At 50.8% G+C, this 21,268-nt stretch overlaps 1 protein-coding gene across 1 annotated transcript in view; it reads right to left on the bottom strand.

Annotated features, from left to right (window-relative positions):
- Nucleotides 1-202: 202 nt before the first annotated feature.
- Nucleotides 203-21,268, bottom strand: part of MAST2 (microtubule associated serine/threonine kinase 2) — a 119,023-nt gene continuing 97,957 nt past the window's right edge. The window contains exons 9-27 of the mRNA XM_011969750.1: nt 16,693-16,794; nt 14,310-14,442; nt 13,419-13,480; nt 13,074-13,159; nt 12,414-12,622; nt 10,580-10,718; nt 8,258-8,390; nt 7,177-7,342; nt 6,565-6,666; nt 6,176-6,298; nt 5,890-5,999; nt 5,380-5,534; nt 4,849-5,132; nt 4,555-4,749; nt 3,737-3,963; nt 3,423-3,545; nt 2,376-2,512; nt 2,050-2,243; nt 203-1,778 (exon numbers count right to left, since the gene is read on the bottom strand). Coding sequence (XP_011825140.1) covers nt 259-1,778; nt 2,050-2,243; nt 2,376-2,512; nt 3,423-3,545; nt 3,737-3,963; nt 4,555-4,749; nt 4,849-5,132; nt 5,380-5,534; nt 5,890-5,999; nt 6,176-6,298; nt 6,565-6,666; nt 7,177-7,342; nt 8,258-8,390; nt 10,580-10,718; nt 12,414-12,622; nt 13,074-13,159; nt 13,419-13,480; nt 14,310-14,442; nt 16,693-16,794 — 4,200 coding nt within the window. The 3' untranslated portion in view covers nt 203-258. The remainder of the gene's footprint in view (nt 1,779-2,049; nt 2,244-2,375; nt 2,513-3,422; nt 3,546-3,736; nt 3,964-4,554; nt 4,750-4,848; nt 5,133-5,379; nt 5,535-5,889; nt 6,000-6,175; nt 6,299-6,564; nt 6,667-7,176; nt 7,343-8,257; nt 8,391-10,579; nt 10,719-12,413; nt 12,623-13,073; nt 13,160-13,418; nt 13,481-14,309; nt 14,443-16,692; nt 16,795-21,268) is intronic.

Genomic DNA, 21,268 nt, shown 5'->3' with positions numbered 1-21,268 from the left:
CCTCCACCCTTGCCACACCCAGCAACTACTACGTATCATCTGTTCTTCATGTTTGAGCTCAAATGTCACAGCCTTTGGGAAGTCAAGCTGGGTTAGGTGGCCCTCCCCTGATGGTGGAAACTGTTTTATTCCCAGCAGCAACACAGGACCTAGTTACATGTGGGTTGACCGAAGGAAAACAAGCAAGCAAAAGACATAACGATGGTTTCCAGGAGTATATATTACACAGGTCTGAGTGCAAGAAATGGGAAACAACTGCTATGTTTGCTTTAAAAGCTCATCTGGAACCAATGCCAAATCCCGATGCTTTTGATGGCCCCCTGGTTCTTGGCCCCTCCAGAGGAGGCTGGACTCAGACTCCTGGGTGAGGGGGCAGCCTTGGCATGGAACGTCCTGCCTTCTGTCACCTGAGGCATCAGGCACTTGGGTGATGCTCAGGGCTGGATCCTCTTTCACTGCTTGTGCACACTCAGACTCCCATAGCCAGCCCTGGCTGGGATCCTCACAAGGTGGACGGGCACTGGGTGGCTGTGTCTTCCCCTGCTCCCTGGGAGACAGGTTCTTAGGGTGGGCTGGAGTTGTGGTTTCCAAATCCTGGAGGTTGACTAGCCCACCTGCCATGGTTGCCTTTCTGCTTGGGGATGCCCTGTCTGGGCCCTCAATATGGAATTTCCAGGACCACATGCCCAGCTTCCCAGAGGTGGAACTGGGAGGAGAGCAACTGCTGGTGGGGGTGAGTCCTGAAGTGCTGGAAGAAAGTGCTGCTAGTGCCTGGGTGTGGAGGTGCTGAGCCTTCCAGCAACCTTCAGAAGGGATGGGGTCTGTGGCTCCAGACCTACCCAGGTTGGGGCCTGGTGAGGAGGAGCTGGCAGCCTCCTCAACGGCTTGTGGGCTCCCAAGCCTCCTGTGGGGACCACTGGGACTTTCCATTCTGGGAGGCCCCAGTGTGATCCCTGTCAATAGGCTTGGGACCACCGGGCCCGGGCTCCTAGGGTCTCTGGATGGGAAAGTTTCCTCTTCCCCACTCTCTCCTGTTCCTTTGGGGGCCACACTCTGGCTCACTGCTGGGTGAGGTGCCAGGCTCAGCTCCTGCGCACCCTGGCTGTTCTCAGGCCCCTCCTCGGTGTCGTCCTCTGAGGAGTCCACCTCACGAATGGCTTCTTGCTTCTGCAGTGACTCCCGTCGTTCAGCTCGGTCCTGCCGGAGGGTGCCTAGGGCCCGTGAGGGAGCAGGCTGCAGCACCCCCTTCCCTGGCAGGGCCCCCTTGCCAGACAGCACACCCCTGGCTCCAACTACCTCCAGAGGGCTCACTTCCCTGGGCGGCAGTTCCTTCTTTAGCTCAGAGTGGGGCAGGTCAAGGCTGTGCTTGCGAGAAGTGGCTAGCTTCTTCTCAGAAGCGGCAAGTGCTGCTGCCAGTTTCTCAGCTGACTGCACCCTCTTGAGTAGTGGTGAACGGGGTGGCTCCGCACTCTTGGGCCGCGAGAGTTGTCTGCCCAGGGGAGGTGACAAGTGAAGCTTTGTGGGAAAGGCCTGGGCTACATGGCCAGACAGGGGTGATGGGGACCGCTGAGGTGAAGCTGCTGGGGGTGGGGGAGAAGGGGTGTGGGCCAGTGGTGACAGTGGGATGCTGCCTGCTGACTTGCGCCGTGGAGAGCGGTACTGGCGTTGGAGCTTGGGTGCCAGACCGTGGAGGGAGCTGGGCCGTGTGTGCCCAGAGCCGGCTGGGGAACTGGGCACGCTGGAGCTGGGGGAGCTGCTCTGTGATGAATTCCCTCCCACTTTGTACAGAGACAGACAGACAGACAAAAGCAGAGCAGTGTTAGCTGTTAGAAGTGACGAAGGGCAAGACAGGGCTTAGCCCTGTTATGTCCCAGAAACCAAGCTACCCCCTTCCCCATCAATTAATTCCTCCCCAAGACTACAGGATCTTCCAGGGGGCGGCTGAATGAGAGATTCAGAGCGGGTCTGTGACAAGCACACAGGGTCTAGGAACTCTCCTATTTCCCAGGGGTTGTTTCTGACAGTTTTCTGTCAGGGAGCCCTTCGTACCTGAATGCACAGCATCGGGGGTCACCCGGTAGCCTTGAGTGGGAGATCGGGGGGAAAGGCTGTGGCTGTGTGTGGGAGAGCCTGGCCCACTCTCCCCTGATGACAAGGAGCGGTTAAGGGAAGAAAGGCTGCGGCTGGTGTGGAGCAGGGATACTTGCTTAGCGATCTTGCGGAACAGGGAGCTCCTTTTTCTGCTGTGGAGATAAGGGTCAAAGGCTGAGTCAATGCAGAGAGCACAGCACACCCTGGGCCCAGGGCCAAGGCACCCGGCATGTACCAGCACTCATGTGGCTCAGAGAAAACCCTCTGGACTGCACCTGGCTCACCTTTCTTGCCCATCCTTGCCGCGGCCCCTCTTGCTCCTTCGGGCCATCTTGGCCTTGTAGCTGCCCTTCCGCGCTGGCCCCACTTTAATGGATGTGTTCTCCAGGGGAGTTGTTGAAATGGCCACCTTGTTTCCACTCTGGGGAGCAGAGCATGAGGCCTAGGCTAAGCTGGAGCCATATGCTTCCCTCCTGGCATGGCTATACCACAGCATCAGCTTTTGCCCCTGCACCAACACATCTGAACCACGGGCCTGTATTATTCTGTCTTCACAGATGAGGAAATGTCTCCCATTGGAGCCCCAGAGTAGTCTGGGGTAAGAAGGTAGAGAACAGGCTAACCCGTCCCATTCTGCAGCCCTACCCACAGCTCAGAAGGATCCCTGGGCCTTAGTCAGGGAGGGTGCCGCCTTGTGGAGAAAACTCTCTGTTGTGCCACATTCAAGTTCTGTGTGTACCTACATCTTTTTTTTTTTTTTTTTTTTTAAGACAGAGTCTCACTCTGTCACTCAGACTGGAGTGCAGTGGTGTAATCTCAGCTCACTGCAACCTCTGCCTCCTGGGTTCAAGCGATTCTCCTGCCTCAGCCTCCCGAGTAGCTGGGATGACAAGTGCCTACCACCACACTTGGCTAATTTTTGTATTTTTTAGTAGAGATAGAGTTTTGCCATGTTGGGCAGGCTGGTCTCAAACTCCTGACCACAGGTGATCTACCCACCTCGGCCTCCCAAAGTGCGGGGATTACAGACGTGAGCTACCGTGCCCAGCCATTTTTTTTTTTTTTTTTTTTTTTGTATTTTTAGTATAGGCAGGGTTTCACCACGTTGGCCAGGCTGGTCTCGAACTTCTGGTCTCAAGTGATTCACCTGCCTCAGCCTCCCAAAGTGTTGGGATCACAGGCAGGAGCCACCGCGCCCGGGCTGTGTGTACCTACATCCATACTCGGTGTAGGTGTGTGTGCACCCAACTCACCCACTCCCCTAACTGCCATCACAGACTCACAGGCCAAGGTCATTCAGGGACCATGCGGGCAGCACGCCCTGCACTAACCTTCAGGATCAGCTCCACCACCTCCGTGTGCACCAGCCCATGCACAGGTTCCCCATTGACATGGGTGATGAGGTCACCTTGACGAAGCCCTGCCTCGCTGGCCGGACCTCCGTCCTCCACGTGCTACCCCAGGAAGAGAATAGTACTCAGACTGGAGCCTGAACACGAAGTATGGCGCTTGGTTCTGCACATTAAGCTGTGAGCCCCTTCACCACCACCCTTTGACCCCCGAGCAGGGACAGATGGGCTCCACAAAGGGGAAGCCGGAAGGATGATGAAGCTGGGAGACAGCAGGTCTGGATGGTCAGACATACCCACACCATGTGGTGCACGGTGTAGACGTCGGAGTCACCCATGTAGACGCGAATGGCCCGCAGGGTGAAGCCATACTTCTTGCCAGCTCGGTGGATGATGATGGGAGGCCTCACGCTGCCAAGGGCTGGCAAGAAGTCCCTGCTTGGAGAAGAGTCCCGGGATGATGGGTTGGACGACTGAGAATGTGGGGACATGGGGCTGGCCAGCGGGGAGCAGGTGTGGTGTTCTAGAGAAGGAGAAGCCAGGACTTAGTGGGTCAGAGGGCCTTGGCCTGGCCCACGGTCCAGTCTGTTGATTTCAGCACAACTCTAGTCACAGAGCCTGAGCCCAGGTCCATGTTCTCCACAGCCCCTGACCTGTGAAGCCCTCTCCTGTGCCCAGACCCCAAGAGACGGTGGTGGTGATGAGAAATGGCAGCTAGCATTATGTATCAGGGACTATGTAAGCTTATCATACATATTTAAATGTCACAATTAACTGATGAGCTGGCCACTATTATATCCACATTTCTGGATGAGAAACTTGAGGCTTAGAGGAGTTAAGCAACTTGCTCAAGGTCAAAAGCCTGTTAGTGATGGAGCCAGGATTTAAGTGTGAGCTCTCTGCCCCAAAGCCTGCACTTGTGACATGGTGCTGTCCTGCCTTCTGGCACATGTATATATACACAACCCCAGACACCAATACACACCGTCAGAGACCACAGTCTCTGAGATCCCTGCTTAACACATATACACCTGCCATGTGCAGAACCTTGCCAAGGCCTAGAGATTCTAAGGCCCTTCCTATGAGTTTTATCCCAGCTCCCCAGGGGCCTCACCCGAAGGAATGAGGAGTGAGAGGGCTGTGGCTGAGGCGGACTTGATCACTTTGTTGACAGGGCGAGTCGTGCGCTTCTCTGTTGAGTCCCCAGAGAGCAGCCGGTGGCGGGCTCTACGCACAGCCAGGTCACTGATGGCCTTGGCTGTGGCTCCCTCAGTCAGCTGTGGGGTCCCACGGCCTCTGGTCTCCATAGCTGTAGGCCCAAGGGAGCAGTGAGACCGCGATGCTGCTGAGCTTCCCCGCCCTGCAGTATCCTCCAGCTTAGGGCCTTTGGCCACCCACTGGGCCATACCTGGACTGGAACCACTGCTCCGGCCAACAGCTTCCTCATCCAGCTTTGGCCGCTGCTCCCCTGAGCGTTCAGCAACAGGCCCAGAGGCCCCCTCTCCAGAGGGGGGAGTCAGGACCCATATCCCCTCCTGCGGTTGCCTCCTGAGGGCACTGCTGGCCTCCTCAGGGCCCTCGGGGAACCGAGGCGCATCCAGGAGGCCTGAGCAGCGGCGTCGCACTGTCATGGGAGGGCTGGAGTCACTCTCTGTGTGGGACGACTCAGACACCGACAGCCGCTTCCGTAATCTATGAGACACAAGGCCTGGGGTGAGATGGCCCAGGTGGTCCACCTCCTCCTGCGAGGTCTCCTCAGGGGCACACAAGGGTTATAGTAACAGAATTTTCCTCCGCAGACATTCCTCTAGGAGTCACCCTTGTGAATGCCCCCTCACTGCCACCTGCACTCCTCCGCGGCATCGGAATCTCTCCCATGATCTGTGACAAAGCAGGGATAGCTGTGTCGCCCACCCTGGGTGAACTCTGGGGTGCTCACATCTCAGGGGAGCCAATCACCCAGCTCCGGTCTCGGCCTTTGAGCCCTGCCAGGCCATCTGAGCGGTCCTCCTTCTCCTCACTCAGGCTGCGCTTGGTGGGGGGTGGTGTCCGGCGCTCCTCGAGCAGTGAGAGCCGCTCCATGCTGCTGTACACCTGTGGGCACAGGGGATGTGCTGGGGATGGGCTGTGGCAGCCGTATCTCCCAAGTGGCATAAAGCATCGGAAACCTAGGAATTTCAACCAGTCGGCTCCTTCCCTCCTCCACACACCCCTGAATATTTGGGGAAGCGGTTATTCCACGGATCTGACCTGGTATCTCATGTCAGGGACTACAGTGGTTCTAGAAGCACCTATATATAGCTATATGTAGCCCCAGCCCTCAGCTCCTCTTTCTCTAGAGGCGGCTCCAACCCCAACTCCCTGAGCCTGCCCAGGTGTGCCCTTTGACAGGCCCTCTTCTTCTGATCCTCCAGCCTGTTCTGCCCATCCTGGGCCTCCTCAGTCACACCTTGCTGAACCTTGGAGAGCAGGAAGAGAACTGGCGGATCTCAAGGCAGCCATCTTCACTCACTTCTTCCTCATCCTCCGAGTCCATGTGGTGGTATCGCTCTGAGCGGGCTGGGCCAGACATAAAGGACACTTTCCTTCAGAGCCCTGCTGGTGGCCTCCTTGTGACCCCATTAGATTTCAGCAGAGCCCTGAGAAGTTGCTCCCAATGCCAAGTTCAGTGTGCACAGGTGTTTCTAGGCAAACAGGTAGGACCCATACTCCACTCCACACATTGGCGGCCTTACTGTCAAAATAGCTAGTATCGTCCTCTGACTCCAGCTGAGGAATAAATTCAGCTTTCTGGCGGAGAAGTCCTGTCCAGTCCAGACCAGTAAAGAATGGGTGCTGCTTCACCTCATAGGCACTGCCTGTGGAAAGGGAGGGCATGGGCGAGGGGGAAGGATGAGCCGCATGGAGTCCAGGTCAGCAAACCTCGTAAGAAGCCAGACCTTGAGAAGCTATACTCATGGGGTCAGCTCAAGCATCTTCCCTTCCCTGCCTACAGGGAGCAGGGCAGAGTTTCAGGATCCAGAGGGGCTGCCCGTAACTGAAGCCTGAACCTCCAGGGTACACGGACTCAGCCTCCCTTACCCCTTTTCTAAGTAGTGGGAAAAGTTAGCAGGGCCTGCCCTACCTGTGCCCAGTCTCTCCAGAGGGTTCTGGTGGAGCAGTTTGGAGGTGAGGTCCTGGGCGTCTGGGGGCAGTGCATCATCACCCTCAGGCCACACAATCTCATCTGAAGTCATCAGGGGTGAGAGGGAGAGGAGAAATTGTGGGTAGAGTGGAGAGATGTAGAAGAGGGTCCCAGGACAATGTAAGGAAAGGAGTCAAAAAGGACCCAGCCCGGAGTCCCGGAATGCCTTGCCTGGGACCCCAGTCTTTAATTTTTTTAGGTTCCTAGACCATGGCTTGATCTTTGATCCATGGTGGGCACTGCAAAGCTCTAGCTCACCCTGCTTTTATACTCCACAAAACATACACAGACATACCCCTCACACTTATGGGATGTGCACATACACAGACAGGAACACACAGGTATATATGGGAGACACGTGAGGCCCTAGGGGACACAGTGTCCACATGTATGTACATGCAGAAACACAGAGACACCCACCCCCAAAGCAGCAGACATCACAAACACATGGTGAGTTCAGAACAAGAGCTCACAGGCCTCATGAGCTGCCTGCATACATCATAGTTGTGAATCCAGACTGTATCCCCACTGGGCCAGCAGGATAGTACCTACCACTGATCACTTGGCCAAAGAGCTCCTCCGGAGTGTCTCCAAAAAAAGGGACGCAGCCCACCAGGAACTCATACAGGATAATGCCCATGGCCCACCAGTCCACCGGCTTCCCATAGCCCTGGCGCAGGATCACCTCAGGCGCAATGTATTCTGGGGTCCCGCATACCTGGGCACAGAAAAGCCAGGCTGGCTCAGCCTCCTGAGGCTGCTCACTGGCATGACAGCGGGAGACGCGGGATGCTCCCACCTCGAACAGAAGAGTCTCTGAATGAAGACTCAGCCCACCTTAGTTAATGAACAAAATCAACAGAAGCCCCAGGGAACAAGAGTCGGAACTGTCAGCAGGTATTGCTAATTAACAAAACTGTCTCATTCTAGCCCAGAACTACCATCCCTTAAGCCCTCAACACCCACCTCTGGCATCTGATCCCACAATTGGCCTCTGCACTCCAGCCTCTAACGGAACAGACCCTACCGGTTACCTAACTACTACAGGGACTGGTGAATAGTCACAACCTGAAATGTCAAACCAGGGAACATCCAGAGGCTGCCTCTCAGGACACTGGGCCACAGCCCAATGGAAATTCAAACCTGTGTTCCAAGAACCTCAGGCTCCAGGAGAGCCTTGTCCTTGACTCAGGCTGGGAGATTCGGGACTGACCTCATATGAAACTGTGCTAACAGTTACATGACCTGTTTTCTCCAAACCCTGAGAAGGAAGATGACTTTGGATTTTATATCCATATGATTCTCATGGCTCATCCTGTTTTCCAAATGTGCTACCTATCTCAATGCCTCTCTGGAACCCAAAGGTAGAAAAGATAGGGGTTCCCAATCTTAACATCTAGCTACAAGGTAGACATATGGCCCCAAGGCCTTATTCAAGGGCCTGGAATCTATGTATGTGTATACAAATGTAGAGATGGGCTCTCACTATGTTGCCGAGGCTGGTCTTGAACTCCTGGCCTCCAGCGATCCTTCTGCCTCAGCCTCCCAAAGGGTTGGAATTACGGGCATGAGCCACTGTGCCAGGACAAGGGCCCAGAATCTACCCTCCAATGTATCAACTATCCTTCCTTACCTGCTTGTCCAGGAATTCCCGGGCATCCTTTTCAATGTGACCCTCATACAAGTTCGTTGTCAGACTCATGAGACCAATTTTGGACAGTCCAAAGTCCGTGAGCTTGATGTGCCCCATTGATGTAATTAGGAGGCTGGGAGACCGGAGAAATAAAATTATGAAGTTATTCCTGGTTTTCTGAGAGTACTGATTTTAGTATATGCCCAATTTCCCCAAACAGGCTTCCATGGGGGTACTGTGAGACATAAGCTGGGTAGCTTCAGCAGTGGGGACAGGGAGGTGTGGACACGTAAATCGCTCTGGCTGTGTGAGTGCTGCATTCTGCACAAGCAACGAACCTGCCTTTTGCCCATTCCCACAACTCCATTTCTGTTCACGGCCCTAACTGTATTCTATATTGGGGGCAGGAGTCATTCAGTTGAACAACAGAGTTTCTTCTACAGAGCTGAGATCAGCCTTATTCTAAGGCTGGAGCCATTCCTAGTCCCCTCTCCCGATCTGAGTGGCCCATAATACTTCTGTTTCAGGGAGAGGGGCAGGGGGCACATAATTTTGTTCCATGTCCATGGCTGGTTTTGGGAGGAGGGTTAGTTGGGAGAAACTAGAACTAAGATCCCTTTATATATTCTGCCTGAGTCACTCATTTTGTGCTGAAGGCTTTACCCTGCCACCCTTTTATTCTAATGACTCCCCAAATAGTACCTCTGGCTGTGACTTCCTTTTTGAGCTCCAGGCCCACCCAACTGCCCATATGTCTTACAGGCACCACAAACTCAATCTGTCTAAAACAAAGTCATGCCTCCCAACTGGTTCTCCTCCTCAGTGAAAAACAGTAATTTCGGTTATCTATTGAGCTCTGTGCTAAGTGCTTTAAAAATATTCTGGCCCCTGAAAGGTTTTCTAGAGTAACACATCAAAGGTAGGTGTCATTATTCCCTATTTTAGAAAGCAGGTACGTGAGGGTCAGGGAAATTTTAATTAATAGACTCAAACTCAGACTTAATAAGCAGAAGAGTGGCCATTTGAATTCAGGTCTGTCTTATGTCAAAGCCACTTTCTCCCACAGAGGCTTATCACCCTGCCCCAGTTCCAAGCTGGAAATCTGGAACACACCCCAGCCTCTTCTGTTCCCTTGCTTCCTTTCCTGCCCCACCCCAGCCTGGTCTTCTTTCCTGTTTCCCCACGCTGCCCTCTTCTTTCTACCCTGACCCCCTGCTCTGCTGCAGGCATTGCTGGCTTTGGTCTCAGTGTCTTCTTTTCATCGACAGAGCGAGCTTTCTAAACCTAAACCACAATCTGGGCATGCCACTCTATCATATCCTTGGTTAGCAGACCCTTCCAAGACTCTCCAGGCCCCTTTAAAATAAAACCCAAATGTAACAAAAGGGCCCTTGATGAACCAGTTCCTGCCTCTCTCTCCAGCCTTTTCTCTTACTACTCTCTCACCATCTAAGCTGTCACCACATTGTACTATTTGTAGTTCCTGAACAAGTGCTGTTCTCTCGCACCTGTGTGCCTCTGCACATTCTGCTCTCCTGCTTTAGAAAGCAGGTCTTCCTTTTTCCACTTGACTAATACCCTCTGAGAAGAAGCTCATATATATATATTTCTGTCTCCCACTGTAGACTTAAGTTCTACATGCCAGGGACTATATTTAAAACCCAGAATATAGTGCTTGGCACAGAGTAGATGTCAGTAAATGTCAGTAAACTTGTTTAACCATCTACTAGATGTGCTTATTCTTTTGTTCTTGCTTGGTTTCTTCAGTGGGGCTCCTCAATGACTCTTTTTTTTTTTTTTTTGGAGACGGAGTCTCACTCTGTCACCCAGACTGGAGTGCAGAGGTGTGATCTTGGCTCACTGCAAGCTCCACCTCCCGGGTTCACGCCATTCTCTGGCCTCAGCATCCCCAGTAGCTGGGACTACAGGCACCCGCCACCATGCCTGGCTAATTTTTTTTTTGTATTTTTCAGAGAGACAGGGTTTTACCATGTTAGCCAGGATGGTCTCAATCTCCTGACTTCGTGATCCACCTGCCTCAGCCTCCCAAAGTGCTGGGATTACAGGCGTGAGCCACCGTGCCTGGCCTCTCAATGACTCTTTCATGTCACCAAAGCCTTATAATATTCCAGCCAGACCTTGAGGCAATGATCTGCACCTGGGGTGGTCGGGGGGCTAGAGAACTAGGCCTAGACGGACACACACAGGAGCGTGTTTTCCCAGTAGCCATCTGGATAGACTTAGAGCTACTGTGCTTGCCAACATTTTATCTAGAGACCCAAGAGGGAGACCCTGGACAAGGGACACAGATTGTGGACATACTTGTCAGGCTTGAGGTCACGGTGCACGATGCCATAGTTGTGTAAGTACTCCAGGGCCAGCACAGTTTCCGCAAAGTATAGACGCACCATGTCCACAGGCAGGGCCCCAATATTCTTCAGCAGAGTGGCACAGTCTCCCCCTGCAACAAGCCCAGGCTACCATGAGGAAAGGATCCAGTTCCCTGCTCTAGCCAGCTCCCATCTGGCAGTTTCTGAGGTCCCAGAGGAGACAGCTTCATGGAATATCCTGGTGCTGGAGACTCTGATTCTAGCCCCTTTGCTGCTGGCATGGGTGGGAGACACGGTGATATGGTTTGGCTGTGTCCCCACCCACAGCTCATCTTGAATTGTAGCTCCCATAATTCCCATGTGTTGTGGGAAGGGACCTGGAGGGAGATAACTGAATCATGGGAGTGGGTCTTTCCCATGCTATTCTCGTGATAGTGAATAAGTCTCATGAGATCTGATGGTTATTTTTATTTATTTATTTTTTTGAGGCAGAGTCTTGCTCTGTCGCCCAGGGTAGAGTGCAGTGGTGTGATCTCAGCTCACCGCAACCTCCGCCTCCCAGGTTCAAGCGATTCTCCTGCCTCAGCCTCCCGAGTAGCTGGGATCACAGGCGTGTGCCACCACACCCAGTTAATTTTTTTGCATTTTTTTGTAGAGATAGGGTTTCGCCATGTTGGTCAGGTTGGTCTTGAATTCCTGACCTCAGGTGATCTGCCTGGCTCAGCCTCCCAAAGTGCTGGGATTACAGGTATGAGCCACCATGCCTGGCTGAGCTAATGGTTTTATAAAGGGGAGTTTCCCCGCACAAGCTCTCTCTTGTCTGCCGCTATGTGAGACATGCCTTTCACCTTCTGCCATGATTGTGAGGCCTCCTCAACCACATGGAACTACAAGTCCATTAAACCTCTTTCTTTTGTAAATTGTACAGTCTCTGGTATGCCTTTATTAGCAGCATGAAAAGGGACTAATACACAGGGTATGGAGCGGGGCGCAAAGTAAAGTGAATCTGCTGATAGCTGTCATGGACATTTTTCAGGCCAGAGAGGGAAGGAACCCAGATTTTTATTAAAAGTAATGGCAAAAATGCCATTACTTTTGTACCAGCCTAACATTTTAGGACAGGAATACTGCATAGTGTAAACACATCTGGCTGAGACATTAGCATTTGTTCATGTTACTTCCTTCTTACTGGCTTTTAGTTTCTGGGTAGAGTAACACTGTGAACTCCCAGCATGTACCCAGTAAACACTAAAGGACATTTTTTTTCAGCTTCAGCTTCAAGACTAGGCACAATATCTTCGGAGGCTGTACACATAGTGAGAATGTGAGAGGGAAGGCCACTGGCAAAGCTGCTGCCTCTCTCCAGAACTATGCCCCGTGTTGCTCTTCTGTTCTACTCACAGAGCATTTTGCATGGTTTTAAGGGGTGTCCCCTTTGCAAGCCAGTCAGGGTAATTAATGGCTTTCCTTTCTTCTGAGGGTTCAGATGCAATCCTCTGAACACCCAATCTTGGGCTTTTGCAGCTCTGCTGCCTCCTCTGTTGCTGTCTGATACCAGCAGTAGAGAGAGTGCAGGCTTTGGGGTGCAGGATTCTACAGCTGCTGGCCTGCTACTTCCTATCCCAGAGTGCCTCTCATGGCAGAGGCAGGCAGCTTTGTGCCCACCGTGGCCAAATGGTCTCTGTGATCCTGAGGCAGAAACCAATGCCAAAGGTGGACTGGAAAGCTGGGCCCTGAAACTTCAACTCTGTAAAAAAGCTGCTGGTCCCTGTTTAAGGCTCAGATTGTGCCTTGGCCTCCATGCCAGGCCACCTTTGCCTCAGTACCTTCAACATACTCCATCACCATGCACAAGTGGCGCTTGGTCTCAAAGGAGCAGAACATGCTGACCACAAAGGGGTTCTCAGCGAAAGTCAGTATGTCACGCTCCACGAAGGCCTGCTGGATCTGGTTCCGTAGGATCAGGTTCTGCTTGTTGATCTTCTTCATGGCAAAGCGCTGCCGGGTGGACTTGTGCCGCACCAGGAATACAGCCCTGGGAAACACAGTCCAGCCCATCCCCCATGGACCCTCAGCACCAGAGCTGTGCTCTCTGCCACCCAAACTGCCTTCTCTCACACCTTAATGAATGCACAGAACAAGGGGGCAGGGCATGCATACCAATGAGAAGGATCTGGGACCCCCTAGCCCATAGAACTCTTAAACTTCCTGACAGACCATGTCCTGATGACACGGCTCAATGCTTCCCCAGAGCTCAGGGAGAGGAGGATGCGTGGTAACAAGAGGTGTGGGAATCTTGTCTAGGAAAGGAACAATGATCGATGTCAGAGGAATCTGAACTCCTGCCCACCCAGGAGGCTTCTGGGAGTGAGAAGGTCCACCCTGAGGCATCTGCCCAGAGGACTGGGCAGCATACACTCTCACATGGAAGAGATCAAAGGCTGACCTGGCTTCAGTCCTGGCCACACCCTGACCCCTGCCTTTACCCATAGGCGCCATTGCTGATGAGCTTAATGGTCTCGAAGTCCTCTTCAGAGGGTGTCTTTTTAGATGGCAGAGATGCCCCACGGCCCTGGAAGACAAGGGGAAAGGCAGGAGACAGGCATGCTTCTCAGAGTCCATATCCTTGCAGAAGCTGTGGCTCTAGCGTTCTCAGCTCTTAGCTCTAGCGCAGTCCCCTGCCCATTCTTCTGGGAGTAGAATGACTTCTCAGTGTTTGCTGTCACCAATTCCCCCATCCCTTCTTCAGATAGTCTCTTAAAGAGAACTCACAGCTCTTTGCTTCGTAGGGCCCAGGCTCCAGGAATGGGGCAGGAGCTCAGGGTTTTTACCTCAATAGAATCATCTGTCTCTGGAGTGTCAGGACTGTCACAGCTGCTCAACTGGGCCATTTCTGGAAACAAAACAAAGACACAGGAGAAGAGTACGTGGCAATGTCAGGTATCTCAGCAGTATCCTCAGATCACACAACAGGTGCATGTAGGGTAGGCATTAATGCTTTTTGCATCAGCCTAGGACGTGAATTCAGTCCCATGGCACTATACCCAATGTAGTCCCAGCTTTTGGACCAGGAAACAAGCCAAATCCTACTGCTACTCCCATTTCCAGAAGTCCATTGCCATTCACAGGGCCTGGCAAATTCTATAAACTTGGGAAATTTCCTGGAAAACAGGACCTGAAACTGGGTTACTAGTTCCCATCCTGCTGGCCAAGACTGCTTCACTGGATGGGGCTGGGAAGCACAGAAGGCAGGAGCAGGATACCTACAGACCAGGGACTTGGAGGCCCATGGTTGCTGCAGGGGTTCAGCAGAAGCCCAGAGGAATGGCGGTATCCTCTGAAGCCCTGTGCTGGACCACCCTAAAGACACAGGAAGACCTGTAAGGTGGCCAAGAGGAGAGGCAAGGTGCAGAGGAGGTGACCATTTTTGCAAATGTGATTGTGGCTCTTTGTTGTTGACCTCTTTGGAACTGAGGTTCTAAATGCAACTCAGCCAGGCCGATGCAATCCAGGCTGGGATCTACCAGGCAGATGTGAACAGCAGTTCCAAAGGAAAGACTGTTTTGTCACAGAGATCACAGTGTATATCCTAAATTCCTGAAGCCCCTGGGGCCATGCTGTGTCCACGTCCAAGCTAAGTCTCTTCTCCAAGCAGCTTCCCTGCTGTTAAAGCTTGCCAGCAGTGGTGGGGCCTCTCTGCAGCCACCAGGCAGTATGCTCACCCTCTAGGGGATCCCGTGTGAGGCCCAGCTGGCTAACGATGTAGCGGGGAATGTCACATTTAATCCCTTGTCCCTCTTTGGCGTGGCCCTCAGCTGCTTCTAATAGGTGGTAGAACTCTTCAGGGTCAAACTCCTGTACCAAGGGAGAGAGGCAGTCAGTGGTGACAGATAGAAGCAAAAGCTGCTGGCCTCTTTGGTTTTAGAGCATATAGTAGACTGAGATGAACAAGACTTTCTTTGTGACAGGACATTCCCACCCCTCAATATTCAGAAATAACACGATTCAGGGATCACAGGAATGGGGATGAAGATGTCTTACAGGTCACCTCCAGATTGGACATACTCAGCATATGGTATCTTCCTGGCAATAAGAACTAGAGGTTTTACTCTAAAGAGAGCTCAGCCTACTGATCTGGTCCCATGCCTTACATCAGCCAGTTGGCACTATCTGGTGTATTCAGATGCCCAGTCCACAGCAGTCCTGGCACACACTCAATTATGACTCATAAGAGCTTTGGCACAGCCCTACTGGTGCATGCATACCTTCAAATATTTACTGGGCACCTCCTGTGCGCTAGAGGCTGGAGATCCATTGAAAAGCACAGTCCTTGTCTGCACATAATAACTGAGTGCCTACTAAGTGCCACACACTGGGTTAAACCTTCTAGCAACTCTTTGACCTCACTGAGGAAATCAAGGCTCGCAGGGATGCACTGATTTGTCCATAATCACGGAGGCAGGAAGGAACAGAAAACCAGCATTCAGCCCAGGTCTGACTCCAAGCCCCTGCTTAGCCAAGGACTTCGTGTTCTTGAGGGAGAGGCTTTCTGCTCTATCACAGCACTAGCCTCTGCTCTGAACTTTGTTCTCATTCCCTGTGGTCTCACTGTTTTGGAGAACTGTACTTATCTGGATATAACCTAAGCCAGACCTGGAAGCCCTTTTAACTTCTTATTCTTCCTTAGCTCCTATTTGGTCAGAATGTCTCTCTCATAAATACCCCTCTAATCCACCTCTTTCTCTCTGTTATCCTACCATTCATTGTCTGAGTTCTGGCCACCCCATCTCACATGAATTGCTTTGAGTACCTCTGCCCTGATGTCCCTGGCTCATCCTGCCCTCTCTTCCAATTCACTATCCATGTTGCAGCCAAAGTAATCTTTCTTAGGACTAAATCTGATATAATATTTACATAGAAATAAATAGGAACCAATTACTGATACATGCAACAACATGCATGAATTTCTACAAACATGCTGAGTGAAAAGAAGTCAGAACATACTACAGAAACCACACAGAAACATGGTTTCATTTCTAGGAAACTGTACAAAAGGCAAACCCATCCCTAGTGAAACAAAGCAGGTAAGTTATTGTCTGGGAGCAGGAGGAAGAGGGGACTGACTCCAAAGGGGCACAAGGGAACTTATCTGATAGAAATATTCTCTATGTCAGCTGTGGCCATGATTCTACAAGTGTATATTTGTTAAATCTCAATGAACTGTACCATCAAAGGGATATATTTTATTGTATAAAAATTATACCTTAATAATACTGTTTAAGAAAAAAGTAAATGTGGCCATGTCACATTCTTACCTAAACTTCCTGGTGCCTCCAAGTGGCTGTAAGGGTAATGCAAAACTCCAGAGCCGAGAACCCGACACCCTCTGTGACCCTGTCACAGTCCTACCTTCCAGGCTTACCTCTCAGCACTTCTTCAAACCCACCCTGTGCTGCACTGAATGCCCCTTCCCATGCTCCCTATCTGGGAAACAGACTCATCCTTCAGTTTGCTGAATAAGCCTCATGTCCCCCAGGGAGCATTCACTGAATGTTCCTTCCAGGAAGACTAAAGCACTTCCTTTTCCAGGTTCCCACTGCATTGCGTACTGACCTCAACTGCAACACTTCTTGCAGTACTGTAATTACTATTTACATGTCCTCATGCCTCATGCTTCCCAACTCCACTGGAGAGGAAACATCCCAAGATCAGAGACTGTGCTTTATTCATGTCTGTATCTCCAGTGTCTAGCACGAAGTAGGTACTCAGTCAAGTTTGCTGAAAATTAAATGAAGGACTCAACTTGTGCAAACTAAACTGGGCTATGCTCCTGACGCTCCTCAACCCCAAGGCCCCCACTGAGGTGAGCCCTGATCATGTGAGGGTGGGCTAGACTAATACTTCTCCCTGCCACATCCCCTCAGGACCATACACTTGTCCTCACAAAAATCTGTTTAGTCTCCCACTGGTGGCAAATCATATTTAAATAAGGACCTAAGCGACAGAGATGGCAGTGGTTACCACCACAGTTTTGCTGTCATCAGGATACTTCCTCCATAGCCCTCCTCCAAATCTGCCCACCCGACTTTCCTAGAGTCCACTCACCAGGCATTCCAGGAGACGTGCTGGGCGGGCAATGACAATCATCAGCTTTTTCACCAGCTGCATCACAAAAGCCACTTCCGAGCTCTCTGAGCGCTCATGAGCCTATAGAGAAAAGAAGGGCTGCTTAAGCAATCTATTGGCCCAGTGTGGTTGGGCTAAGCAGGACCAGACTGGGCAGAGCTGAATCCAGGGAGAAACAATTCGGTAGCACAGAGAGCTCCGCCAAGCAAGGAACTCCGAGAAGGCTGGCTGGCTGTGAGAGGGAGCGAGTTGCTCACAGGGAACCATTTGAGCTTTAGAACACTACATGACACCGAGAAATGCCACACAGACATACAGCTGTACCTGCTCCTCCATCCAACAAGCCTCACTTACCCTGCAGACCCCAGCTCAAGGGGCAACTCTCAATGGCGCCTTCACTGATGTTCACTTTCCACTCTAGACTGTAAGGAGTAGAAAGACCTCAAAGCTGAGGGTGATATGACCAGAAAGGTACTTCAGAAGGATCACTCTGGCTGCAGTATAGAGGGTACACTAAAGAGGGCAAGCCTAAATGCAGGAAAACCCATTAGCAGGCAACTCTAATAATTCAGATGAAAAAGGCATAGGTCGGCTGGGTGCAGTGGCTCACGCCTGTAATCCCAGCACTTTGGGAGGCCGAGGCAGGCGGATCACGAGGTCAGGAGATCGAGACCATCCTGGCGAACACAGTGCAACCCCGTCTCTACTAAAAATACAAAAAAATTAGCCGGGCGTGGTGGCGGGCGCCTGTAGTCTCAGCTACTTGGGAGGCTGAGGCAGGAGAATGGCATGAACCTGGGGGGCGGAGCTTGCAGTGAGCCGACATGGCGCCCCTGCACTCCAGTCTGGGCGACAGAGCAAGATTCCGTCTCATAAATAAATAAATAAATAAATAAATAAATAAAAGAAAAAGGCATGGGTCAAGGCAGAAGAATGCAGACAAAGGGACAGGTGTGAGCTACTACCAAAGCAGATAAGGGTGAAAGCAGCACAAACAGAAGGCAACTCCAACTTCAATTTTAGGAAAATTTCAATGAATACGTGAAATAGTAACTATAAGAAGCCATTTAGGTGATAGGTAAAGAATGTACTGCATTTGGTTTTAGAGAAGGAACAGCTAGGCAGAAAAGATAAGCTCAGTTCTGGGCGTGTAGAGTTTCAGGCACCTATATGAGAGAGTCTCTTGGGTATCTGCTTGGTCCAGGGGCCTTTCTCTTTTTCCCTGAGAACTGCTCTGGTTTCTAGGAGCCACATTTGTACTGTGTGTCTGCGCCTTCCCTCCCACCTCTAATAGCTGACCAGGGAGGATCACTTTCCTAGGAATTTAAAAAAGGATAGAAAGATAATTGTTAACATCAGTGTGGCAGAAACTGTTTAAGAACTGTGACAAGGGATGGCCGTACCTACCATGGAGACAGAGAAAAGATGCATACAGGAAAAGAAAGAATGAAGACTTCCTGAGCTTCCTGGAGCTTCTGGTTTCTAGTTCTGGTTCCTTTTTAAGGTCTGGTTATATCCCTCGCTTCAATTCTCTAAGACCTACCCCTTTTACTCTTATAATGTTTCCCTTTACTGTTTAAACTATTCTGAGTCAGATTTCTATTACGTGTAACCAAAGAATAAGAACCAATATGGGGAAGTCAAAGTGGAGGAGTCCACCAGGCAGCTGGGTGCACTGATCTGAAGCTCAGGAGAACAGTAAGAGTGGCAGCCACATGTGGAAGTCCTCAGCGTAGCGATGACAACTGAAGACATGGGAGCAGGTGGCAAGACATCAGAGAGAGAGTGGAGGAAGGGGAAAGGGGAAAACAGGCATGCAGGATGGTGCCCTGTGACACACCAGTATGAAGGGGTGGGCAGCAAAGGAACTTGTGAAGAGGCAGCAAGACTGGTGAGAACGGTGAATTGACAACTGGGGAAGGGGGTTCAGGAAGTATCCGCTGTGCTCCACAGGGAGGTGGCAGAAGATGGGAACTGAAAGCAGACACAGGATTTGGCAATTGGCCAGTGAGTTCCTTGGTGAATTTTGCCTGAACAGTTTTGGTAAGGTGGGAAGGGAAACCGGAAGGCAGAAGATTGAGTAGTAAATAGGATACAAGGAAAGAAAAACAGTAAATGAGGACTTTTCTTTTTTTAAAGTATTGGTTATGAAATGAAGAGAAAGGATGAGCGGTTGGTGAAATCCCATTTATTCTTTTAAAACCTGTCTCCTGTTCCCAACACACATATACATACACATGTGAAGAAAAAGAAGTAATTGCTGTCTTTAACATGTTCTCCTGGCTGTTCGTGCATACCACATGGTACTGTCATGCTGTTTCATAACGAGCTATCTGTCTCTACAGCTACACTGCTGGGCCTAGTGAGTAAAGAGGCTCTGTGTCTTTTTCTTTTTCTTTTTTTTTTTTTGAGACAGAGTTTCGTTTTCATTGCCCAGGCTGGAGTGCAATGGCTCGATCTTGGCTCACCGCAACCTCCGCCTCCCAGGTTCAAGCGATTCTCCTGCTTCAGCCTCCCGAGTAGCTGGGATTACAGGCATGTGTCACCATGCCCAGCTAATTTTGTATTTTTAGTAGAGATGGGGTTTCTCCATGTTGGTCAGGCTGGTCTGGAACTCCCGACCTCAGGTGATCTGCCTGCCTCAGTCTCCCAAAGTGCTGGGATTACAGGCGTGAGCCACCGTGCCTGGCCCTTTTTCTTTCCTCAAATGCTAAGCCTAGCAGAGTGCCTCCTAGACAGCAGATGTCAGTCAGTGTTTGTTGACTGTTTGAAAATGTATGCTCTTAGGCTCTGGAATAAGCCAAACCTGGGACTGGGTCCTGGTTTTGCTACTTAAAAATATAAGTTATCTTGAGCTAACTTAGTTTCCTCATCTGTAAATTTAGGAAATAATATTAAGTACCTTCCTTACAGGGTTGTGAAGATTTCATCAGATAAATTAAACGAGGTAATGTAGTGTCTAGCATGTATTAAATGCTCCATAAATGTTACTGATTTTTATTATTCTAAAACCTGACCAGGTCATTTTTCAGTTTGTCACACTGGATGATACCCACTGCCTTCATGATACAATCTAAGCTCCTCACAAGGCCCTTCAGCATCTGGCCCCCAGTCCAACTCTTCAAATTCATCTGCCAGCAGGTCAGGTGCAGTGGCTCACACCTGTAATCCCCGCACTTTGAGAGGCCAAGGCAGGGGGATCACTTGAGATCAGGAGTTTGAGACCAGCCTGGCCAATGTGGTGAAACCCTGTCTCTACTAAAAATACAAAAGTCAGCTGGGCGTGGTGGCAGGCACCTGTAATCTCATCTGCTAGGGAGGCTGAGGCAGGAGAATTGCTTAAACCTGGCAGGTGGAGGTTGCAATGAGCCAAGATCGCGCCACTGCACTACAGGCTGGGTGACAGAGTAAGACTCAATCTCAAAAAAAAAAAAAAAAAAAATCATCTGCCAGCTTTTCCCCTGTGGGTGTCTTTCTTTTCTTTTCTTTCTTTTTTTTTTTGAGATGGAGTTTCGCTCTTGTTGCCCAGGCCAGAGTGCAATGGTGTTATCTTGGTTCACCACAACCTGCACCTCCGGGTTCAAGCAATTCTCCTGCCTCAGCCTCCCTAGTAGCTGGGATTACAGGCATATGCCACCATGCTCAGCTAATTTTGTATTTTTTGTAGAGCCGGGGTTTTCTCCATGTTGGTCAGGCTGGTCTTGAACTCCCGACTTCAGGTGATCCGCCTGCCTTGGCCTACCAAAGTGCTGGGATTACAGCATGGGCCACCATGCCCGGCTCCACTATGAGTGTCTTTTACTGTAGTTATGCAAACTACTTCATCTGCAATTTCTGGAATGTACCAAGTTTCTTTACACCTTTGAGAGGTTACTTATTTATTTATTAAGAGACAGGGTCTCACCCTATCATTCGGGTTGGAGTACAGTGGCACAATAACAGCTCACTGCAGCCTCGACCTCCAGGGCTCAGGCAATCCTCCCACCTCAGCCTCCTGAGTAGCCTGGATTACAGGCACATGCCACCATGGCTGGCTAGTGTAGAGATGGGGTCTCACTTTGTTGCCCAGGCTGGTCTCAAGCTCGTGGGCTCAAGTGATCCTCCCACCCTGGCCTCCCAAAAAGCTGGGATTACAGGCATGAGCCACTGCGCCCAAGTAAGAGGTTGTTTATGCTTTTTCCTAGCTTCAGTGAACTCCTATCTGTTTAAGATTTAGCCTTCCCTGAACTTTCCACAAAGAGTCAGCATATCCTTCTCTGTGCTCAGAACCTACTTATCTCTAGTGCTCATCAATCATATTGTACTGTAGTCAGTGGAAGTGAGAGAATTCATATAAAGTATTCAGTGTAGTAATAGCTGTTACTTTTATTAAGTACATGTTGATGGGTCTGTAACCCCATTGATGGCAAATTCCCTAAGATAGAGCCTGCGCTGAATTCTTTTCTGCATTCCAAAGGCCTCGCAAATTAGGGAACAGATGAACAAACTGGTTCCAAATTCAGTGCTCTTCTTATTGTATCAAACAACCTAACCGCACAAGCAGTCAGTCTGGGAA

The sequence above is a fragment of the Mandrillus leucophaeus genome, unplaced genomic scaffold (genome assembly GCF_000951045.1).
Source record: "Mandrillus leucophaeus isolate KB7577 unplaced genomic scaffold, Mleu.le_1.0 Scaffold902, whole genome shotgun sequence".
Taxonomy (NCBI): Eukaryota; Metazoa; Chordata; class Mammalia; order Primates; family Cercopithecidae; genus Mandrillus; species Mandrillus leucophaeus.
The sequence above is the reverse complement of the archived record's forward strand: the minus strand, read 5'-3'. Positions and strand labels throughout refer to the sequence as shown.